Source organism: Gossypium raimondii, chromosome 11 (assembly GCF_025698545.1).
Source record: "Gossypium raimondii isolate GPD5lz chromosome 11, ASM2569854v1, whole genome shotgun sequence".
In the NCBI taxonomy this organism is placed as follows: Eukaryota; Viridiplantae; Streptophyta; class Magnoliopsida; order Malvales; family Malvaceae; genus Gossypium; species Gossypium raimondii.
Genome location: NC_068575.1, coordinates 6,249,455 through 6,265,752, shown reverse-complemented (window position 1 = coordinate 6,265,752; position 16,298 = coordinate 6,249,455). Strand labels below are relative to the sequence as shown.

The window sequence follows — 16,298 nt, the reverse complement described above, 5'->3', positions numbered from 1 at the left end:
TCATCGGCTTTTAGGTGATTCTTCCCAAACCGAATAAGCCAGTTATAGTGGAAGAGGACGCCTACAACCACCAGCTCCAATGATTTAGACTTACGATTTGGTGGAACCTGACTCCAGCCAACAATCGCTTCTGTGGGATCGTCTTGTGCTAGATCAACGCTTCTCAATGGCGAATCCCACGCCATTTTATCTCTTAGGCTCGCCAACCTCTGACGCAATAAGCTAACGAACCGACTGTGCAACCTTCCCAAAACATACAAAGCAGCCGCCTTTGCATACGTTGAAAAGCTTACTTCTTAAGGGACATGGACGGAAGCGTCAGCCCCGTAGTGTGGAGAAACGATGAATACTCGTTGAGAAAGCTAAGTACGAATTCTAAGCCTCAAGAACACTTTTGGGGATTTTTGACAACCTTCGGCTAGATGGGTTTAGTGGCTCATGGTTGGGGTAGAAAAGAAAATAAATAAAATAAAAATGGAAATTTTATTGAAAAGAAATATGAGAAGAACAAAAGCCTAGACTTTAGGGGAGTGAGTGTTTACAGAAAAAGATGGATCCCCTTTTGAGTCACTTCACCCCCTATTTATAGTGCTAGGGGAGATAGTCTAATCCTACTTAAATTCCTAAAAGATAAATACATTTAATTGAAGATAAATAAAGATAAAATAAAACCCTAAAAATAATCCTTAATAATTATCTCAATACTAATTATCCTAATATAATTAAAATAGAGTTTAATAGAATAAAATCTCTTCTTTTTGCATTTCAACCCTTGTGTCCTCCATGCTTGCACTTTTGGCACCAACTTTTCCTTGTGCACATTGGCCCATTTTATCTCTAAATTCATGCTTTTGGCCCTTAATTTTGCTTTTGCCTCAAATTTAGTCCCTATGAGATAAAAGATCATAAATAACTCCAATTAGAAGGATCATACTCAGAATAAATACATAATTAATACATAAAAATACGTTTTTCTAGAGTGTTATCAATTTGTTTAATTACAAGGCCAAGAGAAGTTTCTTGGTTGTCAAATGTTAGGGATTAGGAAAACTGTTTATGGTTATTAATGCTTTGAGATAACAACAATATTTTTTGGTGAAATGATGTTGAAAAAACATAAACTAAAGATTTAGAGTTTAGGGTAACATGTTATAACATTTGGTGAGTTTCTTCAACTATAAGGACCATCAAAAGTCGTCAGATACACAGTTAGGGATTAAAGAAACGTGTCAGGCTTTTGATGCCTTAGATGATATATTAGAAGCTAATATAATGTGATTTGAACCAACACATCCATGGAATAGAAATAATGAACATCAAATGCTTTGTAAATGAAGTGGAAGTCAACATTTTAGCAATAGACTCCGAAGCTATAGAGCTCTAAGTTAAAAAAAAAAAATAGGTTATGTTATTTTTTTTGTGTATATTTAAATGCGATATCAATAAAATTTTATTATTCATTTTTTCTAACGTTTGATATATTTATAGAGTGATTTTATTAAGTCTAATTCAAATAAATTAAACTTAAGAAATTTATTAAACACACACAAAAGACTACATCAACACTTCTTCTAATAGCTAAAGACACGGATTTCATAAGAAATTTATGAATTGGTACATTCACGAGTGTTGAGGTATCCCTTAAAAACTTATTCTAAGATTTTTAAAAAATACAATATTATAATAGTAAAATCAAATTTAAATGCATTACTGTTTTATTTTATATAAGCTTTAATGAATTTTTTATTATATTAAGTTTAAATTTTATAATTATTGGCTTAATACATAATTTGGTACTTGACATTTTTTTAATGTGGTACTGTGTTATTTTTGGTCTAACATGATATTTGTATTTGACAAAAGTTATATATTTTAGTACTCAAAAGTAAGGACGTCAACTTTTAATATTTAATTTGGGTTTTAGAACTGATTTAATGAAAATACATAATTAGCTAATAATATTAACAATTAATTTTCATCAACTCAACCCTAAAACCCGAATTAAATAAGATCATTGAATTGCATTTGACAAATTAAACGCAAAATTAAACAAATTCATAATTAACACTAAATTTATTCTATTTTCTAAAAAGTTAACACCGTTACTTTTGAATACTAAAACATATAACTTTTGTCAAATATAAGTATCAAATTGAACACAAAAAATAACACATGTACCATATTAAAACAAAAGTGTTAAACTTAAATATCAAATGATACATTATATTATATTTATATTAAATAATAAAATAATTACTTAAGTAATAAAATGTATTTTCTTCTAGAACATTTTGCAATTTTCTTTTATGAAATTTATTTTCTCAATTTCATTATTAAACAAATTAATCTTACTAAAAATAGAAGGATTAAGTCTCTATCGATTTGTAAAGTGACTAATTAAGAAAAATTAATAATAGGTAAATGCTTTCTGTCCATTCATCCTCTCTGACAAAACAAAAAAAGAGAGTAGATAAGTATATTAATACTAAAGAATCCACTTGTTGAGTTTTCATTGATCCATGCATTTAAATTTTGACCCTAACGCTATTATTCAACACATGATTTAAACATTTACAAGAGCTATAGGAGAGGGGCAGATCCAACTCAAGTCAATAGACTTACCTCCGACATCTCATCTTAATGCCCTCTTCTTTATGATATACGAAAGTTATTATTGGAAATAACATCTTATTCGTATGGTTTACATGTAATAAAGTTACCCTAATGAGAATATAAGCCAATTTATTGACATATTTATGGTTTTTCTTTTGTCGAAATATATTGACATATTTAATTGTTGATTTTGAAAATTTACAAGAATTATATTGCTTCATTTTCTTAGGGGGGATTAATTTACTTAATATTAAAATTCAGAGGACTGAAAAAGTGTTTTTACCAAGAAAAGGGAAAATGAACGTAATTAAAAGAGACGATTAATCAATCAATCATTTAGAAAGAGGAATTCCAAAAGCCAGAGAGAACCCTTTCAACTAAAATTATAATAAAATTCAACTTCTTATCTCTTTCTCTCTCTAAAATCCTTCATATTGCTTCACTCTTTTCCCTCTCTTTCTTCCGATTGTTTCCCAAGTTCCGATCCAAAAACCCTAAAATCTACTCCCTTTTAATCTCAATCCCTTTTTATTTTAATTTCCCAATTTTATTCCTTCAAAATTTCATTTACTTCCCGAACCTCAAAAAATTGTTTCTTTATTTTCTGAGTAATATTTTTGATTTTTCGTTTAATTCCAATTAAGAGCTTTGAGAAAAGTTTAGTTTACTATTTTTAATAATAAAATAAAATTTTCTGTTTGGATTGGAAGTGTGTTTCTTTCTAGTTTTCCTATATTATTATTTTTTGTGAAAAATATTTTCTATGTTTTATTTCCAATTGAGACACTTGTAACCCGAAAATTTCTTCAATTAAGAGGTTGTTTCTTTCTGGGTTTTCATCAATTCCTCTTAATTTCTCCCTTTGAAAAGAAAAATCCCAGCTATTGGTTTAATTTTTTTAAGGAACAACCTTTAGTGTTATGTTAAAAGGAGAAATTGGGGGAATTATCGGAGATAAATTTGAATTTACTGGATTGTTTCAATTTTGGGTTTCTTAATCGGGTGTTTGGGATTATGAGGAACAGTGGAGATGGACAAGGGCAATCTAAAACGCAAGGTGGTGGTGTCGTTTCCAAGTCAGCTCGGAGTTCATTACGTGCAATTTCCAGTTACTTCAGGATTGTTTCTTCCGGGGCTTCCACTGTGGCACGGTCGGCGGTTTCCGTAGCATCATCGATTGTGGACAGGGAAGACGATTCTGGGTATGATCAGGTAATAAGTAAGAAAATAGGAGTTTTCTTTTAATTTTTTTATGAATTTTTTCTTTTCTTTTTAATTTCCATGCGGAATTTGTTATAGAGTTGGAAAGCTTATTGGAGTTCAATTTAATGTGTCCTAAAAAGGGAAATGTTTCAGTATTCTTAGTATGCACACGTTGAGTTTTGTTATATGGAATTGGAATGTCTTAATGGGTTGAAATGTTCATAAGAGGAAGTCGTTTTTTCTTTAATTGGAGAACTTTAATATGCCTATGTTGAGTTTCTTTTCTTGAAATGAAAGAGAAACATAGGTGTTGTTTTGGTTATAGGGTGTATGATTTTAGGTTTAGTATGGTGTAGTTATTAGTTTGAGCTTTAAATTTGCTATTACTCATTTTGAAGATTTTGAGTTTACCATTTGTCCTAGAACTTAATACTTTTAGGTGCCTTTTTTATTCAAGCTTTGAAAAAAAATGTTAGCGCATTTGCATGTTCCTTTTATTTCTGTTTTGGGAAGGGGAGATTGTGACATGTGGTGTGATTTTTGGTTGTGAGTTTAACTTACTTTGACCGGTTAATAATTGATGCATGTAGGAGGTATACTTTTAGGTTAGCCTTTCCTAAATATGCTTTAAGATGAAGAGCATAGAGCAAATATGACTAATATCATAGTCCTCTGTGACTTTTGTTGATGTAAAGGTTAATTGGGCTGGCTTTGACAAGTTAGAAGATGAGAAAGGTGTCATTCGACAAGTTCTCCTGCTTGGTTATCGGTCTGGTTTTCAGGTTTGGGATGTTGAAGATGCTGATAATGTCTGTGACTTGGTTTCAAGACGTGATGGCCCTGTTTCATTTATGCAAATGCTACCAAAACCAGTAGCAGCAAAGAGATCAGGAGACAAGTTTGCAAACAGCCGTCCCCTTTTGGTGGTCTGTTCTGATGGGTCCCTCTCCGTGGGTGCTCGTATTCAGGATCATTCTTGCAATGGAAGCATACCACGCAACAATTATTCGGGGAATGGTAGCATTGTTTCTGCCATTGTCCAGTTTTATTCCTTGAGATCTCAATCTTATATACACAAGCTAAACTTTAGGTCAGTTGTTTATTCCGTAAGGTGCAGTTCTCGAATTGTTGCTATAGCACTAGCAACTCAGGTATGTTACCTTGTGCATATATTTTTTGGGCATCCTTACATCTAATCAGATATTGACTTAAGTTCTATATTTTGCAGATACATTGTTTTGATGCCACCACATTAGAAAGGGAATATACTATTCTTACGAATCCTATAATTACAGCCTCCCCTGGTTCTGGAGGTGTAGGTTATGGACCCTTGGCAGTTGGTCCTAGATGGCTGGCTTACAGTGGTAGTCCAGTTGTAGGTTCTAATTGTGGACGTGTCAGTCCACAGCATCTTATGCCTTCTGCAAGTTTCCCTGGTTTTACTTCAAATGGGAGCCTGGTAGCACACTATGCAAAAGAATCAAGCAAGCAACTTGCTTCTGGGATTGTGACCCTAGGAGACATTGGATATAAGAAACTGTCAAGATACTTGCCGGACTCATATAACTCTGTGCAATCAGGAAGTCCTGGCTGGAAAGGAAATGGAAATGCTAATGGTCATTTTCTCGATACTGATAACATTGGAATGGTACATATTTTCTCCCCAAGCTGATTACACCTGCAACTTAGATTTGTATTTTCCAGGGCCTCCTTTTTCATTCTCTTGTACACATTTGGCCCATTGCATAGTCTTTAATTTAACATCTGCAAATTGCTATGTTTGTAGTTAAGACCTGTATGAAAAATTCTGTTAAATATGTTATGTATTTAGTACATATCTTTTAATCTGAGGCTTGCATCTTCAATGAATATTTCAAAATGACTTTTAAGATGTGCTCTCTTATTGGAAAAAAAAAAATGCAAGCAAACCTTTTTTACATATGACTTATTACCTTTTCCATTGGCTTATCAGGTTATTGTCAGAGATATTGTCAGTAAGGTTGTTATTGCTCAGTTTAGGGCACACAAGAGCCCTATTTCAGCATTATGCTTTGATCCCAGCGGCACACTTCTTGTGACAGCTTCAGTTCAGGGTCATAATATCAACGTGTTCAAGATTTTGCCTGGACTTCAAGGAAGCACTTCTGCTTGTGATGTACCAGCATCACATTCACATCTCTACCGACTGCAGCGTGGTTTTACAAATGCTGTGAGTCTAGCATTAATGTCAGTATAATTGTTGCCTGTTTTTAGTGTCTTGCTTTTTTTCTTAATCTGTTTCCCTTTCATTTGAGGTTTCAGGTAATACAGGATATTAGTTTCAGTGATGATAGCAACTGGATTATGATTAGTTCTTCAAGAGGGACAAGCCATCTATTTGCTATCAATTCAATGGGTGGATCTGTAAGTTTTCAGTCTGCTGATGCTGGTTTTGCTCCTAGAAGTAGCAGTTTGGGTGTTATGACTAAGCCACAAGTTCATTGGCCACCTAATATAGGAGCGCAAACACCTACTCAAACAAGCTTTTGTGTTTCTGGCCCTCCGGTGACACTATCTGTTGTTAGCAGAATAAGGAATGGAAATAATGGTTGGAGAGGCACTGTAAGTGGTGCTGCAGCGGCTGCAACAGGCAGGATGGGTTCTCTTTCAGGGGCCATTGCTTCTTCTTTCCATAACTGCAAAGGCAATAATCTTTTGTTTACCGAGAGCAACTATTTGAAGACAAAATATCACCTTCTGGTTTTCTCTCCTTCTGGATGTATGATACAGTATGCTTTGCGACTGTCCCCTGACCATGATCTGACACCAGTTGTTTCTGGATTAAAAGCAGCATATGAATCAACTACAGAATCTGATGGAAGGTTAATAGTCGAGGCAATGCAGAAGTGGAATATTTGTCAGAAACAAACCCGAAGAGAGAGAGAAGATAATGCAGACATATATGGCGAGAATGGAACATCTGACACTGGTAAAGTATATCCTGAAGAAATCAAAGAGGGAACTACATCCACTGATCCATCCACTGTTGACAAATCAAATACCAACCCTCAGGAAAAACATAATTTGTATATTTCGGAAGCTGAACTGCAGATGCATCAAGCTCAGACACCATTGTGGGCAAAACCAGAGGTATTATTCTGTTGTTAGGTTCGTCAGGTGTTTGGTTGTGGAGATAGTCCTTTGGTGGTTATGCCTAGGACTTGGGATCAAATCTCAGTTTCACTGGGTATTCTGTGTCTGTGCACACATGGGTGTTGGAGGAGGTTGTTGAGATAAAGAAGGGTTGGCCCGGGGGGTGGGAGGGGTCATCCCCTGTTCTTTTAGTCCAAATATTTTCTTTTTTTGAAGAGACCTATCATTCTTCTTGTTTTTATTTGCAGATATACTTTCAATCAATGTTGATGGATGACATCAACATGGCTGATGAAAATGCTTTTGTTGGGGAAATAGAAATTGAAATGTTGCTAACTCGCATGACCGGAACACGGAAAAAAAGCTTAGTTCCAGTTTTTGATTACCTTCAAAGCTTTAAATTCCAGCAAGCAAGGTGTGCTGAAAGCTATTTATGTTAATCTGTTTTTTCTGATTCTAAGGGTGCATGTCAATTCTTTTTGTACTTGCATACAAGTCCTGGTACTTGGAGGTTTTTGGTTCATTGTATCATCCTTGGCTTTTCTTCGTTTTATTATCAATTGGCATTTCTTTCAACTGTTTGGTTTGCTTATGAACATCCATGGATATGTTATTAACTCTTATCATCTGGTTTACAGGGTTTCAACTGTAGATAACAATAACAATGGATGCCTGATGCATCAGAGGTCAGGTCTGTCTGAAAATGGCCGGCTTTCATGTAGAAGTATTTCTGGCTCTCTTAATTGCATGACCAAAAATGGTGATGCAGTTGATGAACTTCAAAATGGCATAGAAGAAACTAGATTGAATGGTCATCAGATGCCTTTAGGAACTAAGGGCTTTGTAAATAGAAGTGACAGCCCTAAAACCAACACTCGGCTTGAGATTGTAAATAATAGTGAGAACTCAAGAATGGAAGCTCAACTCAAGTTTGTAAATAATAACAGTGAAGACCTCAATATGGGGAATCTTTTTGGAGATGAAGGTGATGAGTATGATTAGAGGTAATCTTATTATTTCTAGTTAAAATTATTTTGTTTAATGTTAACAGTACATGTGTCCAAACTAATCATCTTTGCCGGCACAAGCTTGCATAAAACTGAAAAGTGATAGTTAATATAAAGATCACAAGTTTCACCTGCACCTAGATGTTCATTATTCCTTGTGATGTATGATGATATGATGCCATCTTCCTCACTTGGCGGATTTTGTTGTCACTTGTCATTGTAAAGCGTCATTACTTTCCTTATAGTTTTATTTAATGGCTTGATAAAGCTCTGCACATAGGACTTGGTGGACACACTGCTGTGACAAACTGTTTCCATATGAACTAACAAAGATTTTTAGATTATGAACTTGTATGCTTGAACATGGTGTTGTACCCATTGTTATGTCATTTGAGACGAAGCCGTTTTTCGGGATTCCACCTGCTAAATATCGATTACTTTACGTATATCATCTTGATCCTTCTTTTTCCTTGTTATGCTTCTAGCTAAATTTGATTAGAATACAAGCTTATTGTATTCTGATCATGATCATGAACTGAAGTTTGGCCTTAATCTCCTATTACAGGTGTGGAATTTTATTCTTTTGATTCTCCAGAGAGTCTGATTAACAGTGTTTAATACTTATGGGGGTGGCAATGTAAACAAGAGACAGAATGGATGCTTCGACTGTGAAGTGAATTGTTTAGTACTGTGTTGTTGGGTTTTTCATATGTTAACTTTGTAAATTATAGACAATGAATTTCCCAATATTTAGTTGTGATATGTAAATAATAGAATTACCTTATTAACTCCAACTCTTCTATTCTATTAATTTAAAAAGTTTATTTGTTACCATTCTACTTGGGTTTTGGTCAAGTTGCAATTATCCTAGTAAACAATTTGCAAGCTTCTCTTTTTCCCTAATTGGAGTTTATATTGTTTAGAGATTTGGATGAGTGATCAAGTTGCAATTATCCAAGTACAGAATTGCAAGTTTCTCTTTTTCCCTATTTGGAGTTTATATTATTTAGATTTGGATGATTGGGGGATTTTTTTTAATCTTCCATGTTTGTTTTATTGTCTATGTTTGGGGTGGTTGTTTCCAATAATGTTAACCCCAAATTTGAACCTGTGTTTTCTCCTTGGGCGTGCAGGATGTTCGTATGTATTAGATTCGATGTGGATGGTTGCACTATACATCTTAATGAACATTCCTTTTGAAATATAATTATTTTTTTGTAAATTGTATAAAAAATAGCCTTACTTAAATGAATTTCGTAAGAAGACATTTTTTAAGGAAGAAAGTAAGGACATGTGACACATATACATAAAACATGCATTTCATGAATTCTTTTTCAGTAATCCAATCCCCAAGTTTGTTTGCATTCAACACAAGCACCGTCATTATATTTTTGAGAAATATATACATAGTCAACCTTTTTTCAAGCCCTAGGTATATATACACACAAATGCATTATTTTGGAATTTGCTATTTATGACATGGGGAGAATTGTTCTTACCATCTATCATTCTATGTTTCAGCGTAGGGGTTTCAGTGGTTGAAATCGTTGCTGAAGACTGGATTTTATCTCATCATTGCTGTAAATAAGGCGATTCCACCATTGCAACTCCCCTCTTATTTCTTTAAGAGTGGCTGCTACTCCATTGCTTGTTGCGAAAGGAAGCTTTGTTAGCATGGGACAGTTTCTGACTTCAATCATCTCCAATGCAGGCCAAGCAGGTAGTCTTGAACAAATGGTCTTTAACATAGGCAAATCACTCAATTCTATGACCCTTAGTTTTGGGATCATTTCTGCTGACACTTCTCCTCCAATGATATATTTCATTTTGCTACAGTTTTTTACCTTGATTTGTTCAAGGTTTTTGACTTGTTGAAGTAATGCAAAGGATATGAGGGCCCTCAGCTTCTTACAGTCCACCACTTCAATGGTTTTTAACCATTTGAGGCATCCTTTTCTTGGAACCATGCCACCCAGAATTGCACCCAAATTTTCTAATCGATTGAGGCTTAAATGCTCCAAGTTTGGTAAGATGGTTCCTGAAATGTTGTCTCCACTTATCAAACTAGTGATGCAATCACACTTTGAGATAGAAAGTGATTTTACGCTTTCCAGACTTGACAATCTATGGCTGATTGAGAGTTCAGATAAGGCACTTATGCCTCCACATATAACCAGGTCCAAGGCACTTGCAGTGTCTAACAAACCATTGAGTCCTTTGATTCCCATGAGGTCAACCCCTCTGAGAATGGCTCTTTTTTCATCATGTTGAGTGGCTAGATTGTTTGAATCACAACTTCCGGGGCTAATTTGAATGTTGAACTCTCTCAGTTTCATCAACCAAGCAGAATCCAGGGTAACAGAATCAACCTTGTCTAGTCTTAGTTTAACTATTGAAAGCCGATCCAGAGTGAGTATTTCATTGAATGAAGCCTTACCATAATCTACATTACATCTGGTATCCCACTTGTATGCACTGAATGACATGTCTAATAATTCCAGGCTTTGCAACCCTGAAATTGTACCAGCTTCAATGGTTTCTAGATGGTGTGTTCGGAATAAATGTAGTTCTTGTAGCTTCTTTAGCTTGCTCGTCCCGTTTGGTAGTTCTCTCAATCGAGTTCCTGAGAGATCCATCACCAGGAGTTTACGTAGAGCTCCAAGTGAAGGGAGTTTCTCTAGATAACAACAGTCTCTTAGTAGAAGAGCTCGAAGCTCTTGGAGCTGACTAAGAGAAGGTGGCAGGGTAACTATATGAGACTGGCTCAAATTAAGGACTCTCAACTTTCTAAGTCCTGCAAAGAGATTGTCATGGATTTTGTTAATAGGATTACCCACAAGGATTATCACGGTTAGCTCGGAGAAACCCGAGAATTGCTTCGGTGGCTTTGTGATGTTGGTAAACAAAATACTTGCACAAGGTTTCTCTGAGCCTTGTTTTGTTGATATCCATATGGCTACATCCCTGACCACATCATGTAATTTCACAGTTCGAGCACAATCACCCTGTTCTAATAAGCAAGAGTCCTTCAGAGTTTCAATCAATGCTATCCCATCATTGAAACAATCTTCCAAAGGCTGGTGTTCATTGATTAATCTATCAGCTATCCAGCATTGAATCAATTCATCTGTTCTGATCGAATAGTTTTCTGGATATAAAGAACAAAAGAGAAAGCATGACTGCAGGATCTTACTTGGCAATGAGTCGTAACTCAACTTTAAACGACGATAGACTTCGTCCTCGATGTTTTTGACGTGAGGGTCTGAATGCTGCAAATGGTGAAGTGCGTGTTTCCACAACTCAATCCTTCTTTTGTTCCTCATTGACTTCCCAACCGTTTTGAGAGCTAATGGCAAACCGCCGCATTCTTTTGCAACTGCCCTTGCTAGTGGATTAATGCTTGGTACTTCAACCACATCACCAGCATTTTGAGCAAACAAATTCCAAGCAGCTTCTTGTTTTAGAACATCTAACTTGATCTCTTCATCTGTCATCATTGCTCGGCAGACATCGAGCGATCGAGTTGTCAAGAGAATCTTACGGTTGGCTTGATCATCAGTTTGTGGAACTCCCACAATGTCCAAATCAATATGCTCCCAAACATCATCCAGAATCAGAAGGAACTTTTTCATCATCAATCTTTTAAGCAGCATCTTAGCCCTTTCTTCTATGACCTCATTGGGATCCAATTCCAAGTTCAATCTCTTGGCTATCTGAGATTGAACCTTTTTCAAATCCAAGTCCTTGGACACTGTGATCCAAATGACAATATCTATTGATTCCATCAACGAAGATGACTCCAGCTCGTTGTTCAGGTTCCGGACCAATGTAGTCTTCCCCACTCCGCCCATTCCCCACACAGCTATCCTCTTGTTTTCGTCCCCTTTCAACAATTCCATTAGTTTTTCTATCATCTCCTCAGCTTCTCTCTGACCGGCTAGAGACGGTCCTTGTTGTTTCTCGACAGCTCGCACCGGAGACTTCTTGTCCGTAACAACATTATCGAAACAGCATGAATTAATCAGCTGCTGCACCTCAAGTTGCTTCTTGGCCATACGTCTGCAGAGCCTATACCGTGGAAGAATGTTGCAGCAAGGACCACATCCTTGAACAGCAAGCCTGTCAGCCTTTTCAAGCATTGGCTGCACTTCTTGTTCGATCTCTTCGACCTTCCAGATCCATCCTTTGACTTGTTCAGTAGCACATTTCCCTTCAGTTTCAGCTAATCTCACATCCTCTTCGATCCCATTCTTCCGGTCCTCGAGTTTCTCGAACTCTTTCCGCAGCCGTCCGGTGTTATGTTGGAGTTTTATAACGGTGGCAATGCTTGTAAAGAAAAAGCTGAAAATACATCTACCAGTTTCAACAATGACTGAACCCAAGGGATCCATGGCTGGAGGAGTCGTAAAGCTGTGTTTACATGATGATTTATAGTGGTAGATGTCGACAAAGCGCCAAATTCATAGGTTCAACCAAGGCACAAAAATTGAAATAGATATTTGTCACCACCCTTACGAAACTTCTAGGCGAATAAATATATGTATATTCTCTTCTTGTACCTTGTACTCTATGATTACGGATTGTCTTTTCTATGTTTCTACCATTTTCTAAGCAATGCTGTTTGTTGCTTCCCATTGGTATTGCACCAAAGTCATGAGGTTTTCTTTAGATAGGGTAAGTTGGGACGTGAAAACACGGCACAAGCACGACACAAATGCATTCATCTGTCCTTTTTTACACATTATAATTAACAATCACATATGCGAGCTCGAAAGTTCGAAATTCAATATCTGCGAGTGTGTTTTTTTTTTCAGAGTGCGGCTTAATTGTATAAAAAGAATCTAGTTCATATGATGCTGGTATCATTGAGGTTATTCGCTCTCCAAATTAAAGAAATTTCCATGCAGGTCGAAATTTGGCTTTTCTTGTTTGGTGTATGTGTTTGACCTTCACTTTGTTTAACCTAGCAATCTATGTATAACTTGGAGAAACTCATCACTAACTTTGATAATATAGAACCAGACTAATAATGCCAATCGTGCCGTTCAATCAGATAATCCAAGAAAATGAGGTTAGCTAATGTAGTGTATATAACAAGGAATCATGTCTAAAACCTAGTACCTCCTTTACTTGAAATAGCTATAATAATATAAGTACTAACTACTAATTAGTTTATTGTTAAGTAAGGTTTTACTTTATGAAATGTAACTTCTGTTTTATTAGTGAAAGAAAAATATTTAATAACTCAAACAATTTTCTTAAAAATTTAAGTTACATCAAATATAAAATAATATAATAATGGTAGTTTACATGATAAGAGTGTGGAGAGCCACTAAAGTGAGGGTGATTCAATTGTGGATGGTGCGAAGAGTTATTAAGAATGGTGGTTTTAGAATGTTGAGGTCATATTTGAGAAAGTGTGGGCATTATATTTTCACTCTTTTTTCTCCTCTTAGAAGAAAGGGTATTTATAGATCAAGAAAGGTACTTTTTGGGTAGAGTCCAGCCTAAACTCAGATTAGAGTATGGTTCGAATGTGACCATATTTAAGATTGATGAGCTTAGAAAGATAAAAATATTAATGAGTTTAGATTTAATGTAGTGACTATTTTAAATGACATCGCAATGATGTCTTTTCCATTATGATGTGGAATGCTCATGTATAGGAAACATAGAAATTACTCAAGCGTAAAAGTATAACAATTTATAAATGTAAGAATTTTAATTTTATAAAGTTATATGCTAAAATTTTACAAGTTTTTATATGGTTATAAAATAAAATAAATTTAAAATTTTTAAATGAAAATTTTTACAAAATAACACCTAGAATTTAACATGTAATTTTATAAAAAATATGTTCAAATAAAATTCAAAGTTAAGATTTATAAACATTTTCAAATTATATAATTTTGACAAAATTAAAGAAAAATAGAAATAATGCTACACGCAGCAAGGAGTATAATTGTATTTTTAATTTTTAAGTAATTTTGACATTCTTGAAAACATAAAATTAAAGGAAAAAAATTAGTATTTACACTCAACAACTGTAAATAATTTTCCTCACAAAATAAGTTATTATAATTGTTTCAAAATAATAACAATAATAAAAATATGACTCATTTTAAAGGTCATTAATTCTATCAAAAGTGTAGAAATTGTAGTATTTTGTGTTAACAATGACTGCATTTAGCTCCTATTTCCATACATGAAGTGGAAAAGGCCTACAGCATCTCTGCATGGAAGCATATAATTGAAGAGGGATACATGTATTAGCAGATGAAATTACTAAAAATTTACAAGTGATTTACCAGCTTCAAATCATTACATTACAATTGAGTCACCCAATAAATCCAGTTAGTTTCTTCAGTTAAAACTAGAACATCTGAGAATAATGACCAACTGCATACACTTCTTTGTATCAAAATGCAAACCCAAATCATTGTAGGTTGCCACCTTAGGCAACCGGAGGGCGGAGTACATGATCCTCTGAGGTGTCTAACGACGCAGGCAGCATAAACTGCCACATGGCAACTCCAGGATAACCAAAGAAAGGAACCAACTTGTTTCCTGGAACTTGACCTTGGGCAGTAGCAAATGCAGCAGGGAATGCAGGTGCAGGAGGCATGAAGCTGGGTTGTGAATTCATGGCCTTCAGCTGTTGCTCCAGCTTTTCCTTCTCGGCCTTCAGCCTTTGCTTTTCATCACGAAGTTCATTCTTTTCAGCCTAAAAAATGAGGAAATACAGCTTAATCTGGTGAAATGCATATGTTTCTTAAATCATTTCCGAGATACTGGCAGCTCCCGAATAGAAAATAGCTTCCCAAAGTTATGATATTACCATAAATGAACGTCAAGGCATCCTCACCTTCAATTCTTTAATCCTGTCATGGAGACTTGAAATTGAATCCTTCAATTTCTGGGCTTCACCTCGTAACTGGGTTACCATTCGGACAGCATCAACCAAAATAGCAGCCTTGTCTGTCTTGGGAGGCTTTTCAGGTTCCAAAATAGAACTCAGCTCCATAAACCTGTTATTTACAAAATGTTGAACATTCGTGCTTGGCATGGAAAGGAAAAAAAGCAAAGAAAAGGCACAAGAAGAGAGATGGGAGTACTTCTCATTTAGCTTATCCCTACGCAACTTCTCCCTGCATGCTTTGGAGCTTGAAACATTGCAAGACTCAGATCTAACTCTGCATTAACACTTGTGTCTTGTCAGTTTCTTGTTAACAGAATTGATACATTTGTAGCACTAGCAACCGAGTCTATTACATAAATGAGAAATACAAAAGGAATATTCAACAAGAATGTCAAGATCATGCCACATCGGAATCATCTTATCAATGCTGCTAGAATGGCAATAATCTCAGTTTAGTTGAGAATCTATTTGGTATTGCAAAACTAACACAAACTAAAATGCTTTAGCTCCGCAAAAATAATGCCCCTATATATTATTACCTTTTATCTACTTGCCAGAACTATGCCTCAGCCTTAAAATGTTTTGGATATTTTTATATGATTCCTTTAGGTATTCTATACTCACTTAAGTACACCAATTAAATAAGTTCTTAAAACTTTCATAAACACACGAGGAAATAAACAGTGAAGACTAGCTCATCACGAAAGTGAAACTAATGGTAGTTTCTAAAATCAATTTTCCCCCTCTAATAAATCATAGAGATCATGAAAAGAAAGAAAGTACCTCTTCTTTGAACCAGATTCCTTAAGGCCATCTGAATCCTCAAACGAGCCGTCAATTTCCACACTAGAAGCAGATCATACCACACAAGAAAGAAAATAAGAGTCAGGACAAACAAAAGAAACAAAATATCCAACTGAAGACATCTGAGCCACTACTATTGAGAAAAAAAAAGAGAGAATTTTGTTTGCAAATAAACAATGAACTACAGATCTACACTAGAATGGAAGTTATAAATCTTCCAAATGAAAACTTCTGCTCAACAAAAATAAAAAAATTCAGAAACAAGGTTTTTCTTTCAATAAAAATTTCAAGGCAAGGTGGATAAAGGACCAAATTAATGGTGAACATGGCAGTGGTGACTAAGCATTAAGAATTTAATTAGGCTCCTGCTAGCACTTAAAAGGTTTATCCAGATATGCCCCTACCCTCTAAATGGACCTAAATTCTTATTTGGTAAACATCTCAAGGTTTCGTGAAGCAAATCCCATATTAGGTAAAAAGCATGCGTAATAAAGCAACAAATGTTACTGCACATGGCAAAACACTCCAAAGGGGCACCCTACAGCATCCTCATCATACCAGTTTGGAAGAAACTTATAAAAGGATGCTTCCACAAGCAGCTTTGTTCAAATATGAATTTC

At 35.3% G+C, this 16,298-nt stretch overlaps 3 protein-coding genes across 4 annotated transcripts in view; 1 reads left to right on the top strand and 2 right to left on the bottom strand.

Moving 5' to 3' along the window:
- The first annotated feature begins 2,955 nt into the window (after positions 1–2,955).
- LOC105761205 (autophagy-related protein 18f) lies at positions 2,956–8,789 on the top strand. Its single transcript, XM_012578954.2, has 8 exons — positions 2,956–3,825; positions 4,512–4,967; positions 5,045–5,464; positions 5,789–6,025; positions 6,118–6,945; positions 7,197–7,363; positions 7,587–7,952; positions 8,521–8,789. The coding sequence occupies exons 1-7, from the start codon at positions 3,628–3,630 to the stop codon at positions 7,948–7,950; spliced, it is 2,670 nt and encodes an 889-aa protein (XP_012434408.1). The 5' UTR covers positions 2,956–3,627; the 3' UTR covers positions 7,951–7,952; positions 8,521–8,789.
- Positions 8,790–9,428: 639 nt separating this feature from the next.
- On the bottom strand, positions 9,429–12,346 carry LOC105761206 (disease resistance protein At4g27190). Its single transcript, XM_012578955.2, has one exon. The coding sequence runs from the start codon at positions 12,344–12,346 to the stop codon at positions 9,473–9,475; it is 2,874 nt and encodes a 957-aa protein (XP_012434409.1). The 3' UTR covers positions 9,429–9,472.
- Positions 12,347–14,202: 1,856 nt separating this feature from the next.
- The window catches only part of LOC105761207 (transcription factor ILR3), a 54,541-nt gene continuing 52,445 nt past the window's right edge, over positions 14,203–16,298 (bottom strand). For both annotated transcript variants that reach the window (XM_052623285.1, XM_012578956.2), the window contains exons 2-5: positions 15,658–15,720; positions 15,071–15,148; positions 14,821–14,983; positions 14,203–14,679 (exon numbers count right to left, since the gene is read on the bottom strand). In XM_052623285.1, the coding sequence (XP_052479245.1) occupies positions 14,410–14,679; positions 14,821–14,983; positions 15,071–15,148; positions 15,658–15,720 (574 nt within the window). In that variant the 3' untranslated portion in view covers positions 14,203–14,409. The remainder of the gene's footprint in view (positions 14,680–14,820; positions 14,984–15,070; positions 15,149–15,657; positions 15,721–16,298) is intronic.

Excerpts from the sequence above, each read along its gene's own strand:
- LOC105761205 (XM_012578954.2), top strand. The coding sequence starts at position 3,628 with ATGAGGAACAGTGGAGATGGACAAGGGCAATCTAAAACGCAAGGTGGT. Across the intron at positions 5,465-5,788 it reads ATACTGATAACATTGGAATG|GTTATTGTCAGAGATATTGT; the intron begins GTACATATTTTC and ends TTGGCTTATCAG. Across the intron at positions 6,026-6,117 it reads AGCGTGGTTTTACAAATGCT|GTAATACAGGATATTAGTTT; the intron begins GTGAGTCTAGCA and ends TTGAGGTTTCAG.
- LOC105761206 (XM_012578955.2), bottom strand. The coding sequence starts at position 12,346 with ATGGATCCCTTGGGTTCAGTCATTGTTGAAACTGGTAGATGTATTTTC.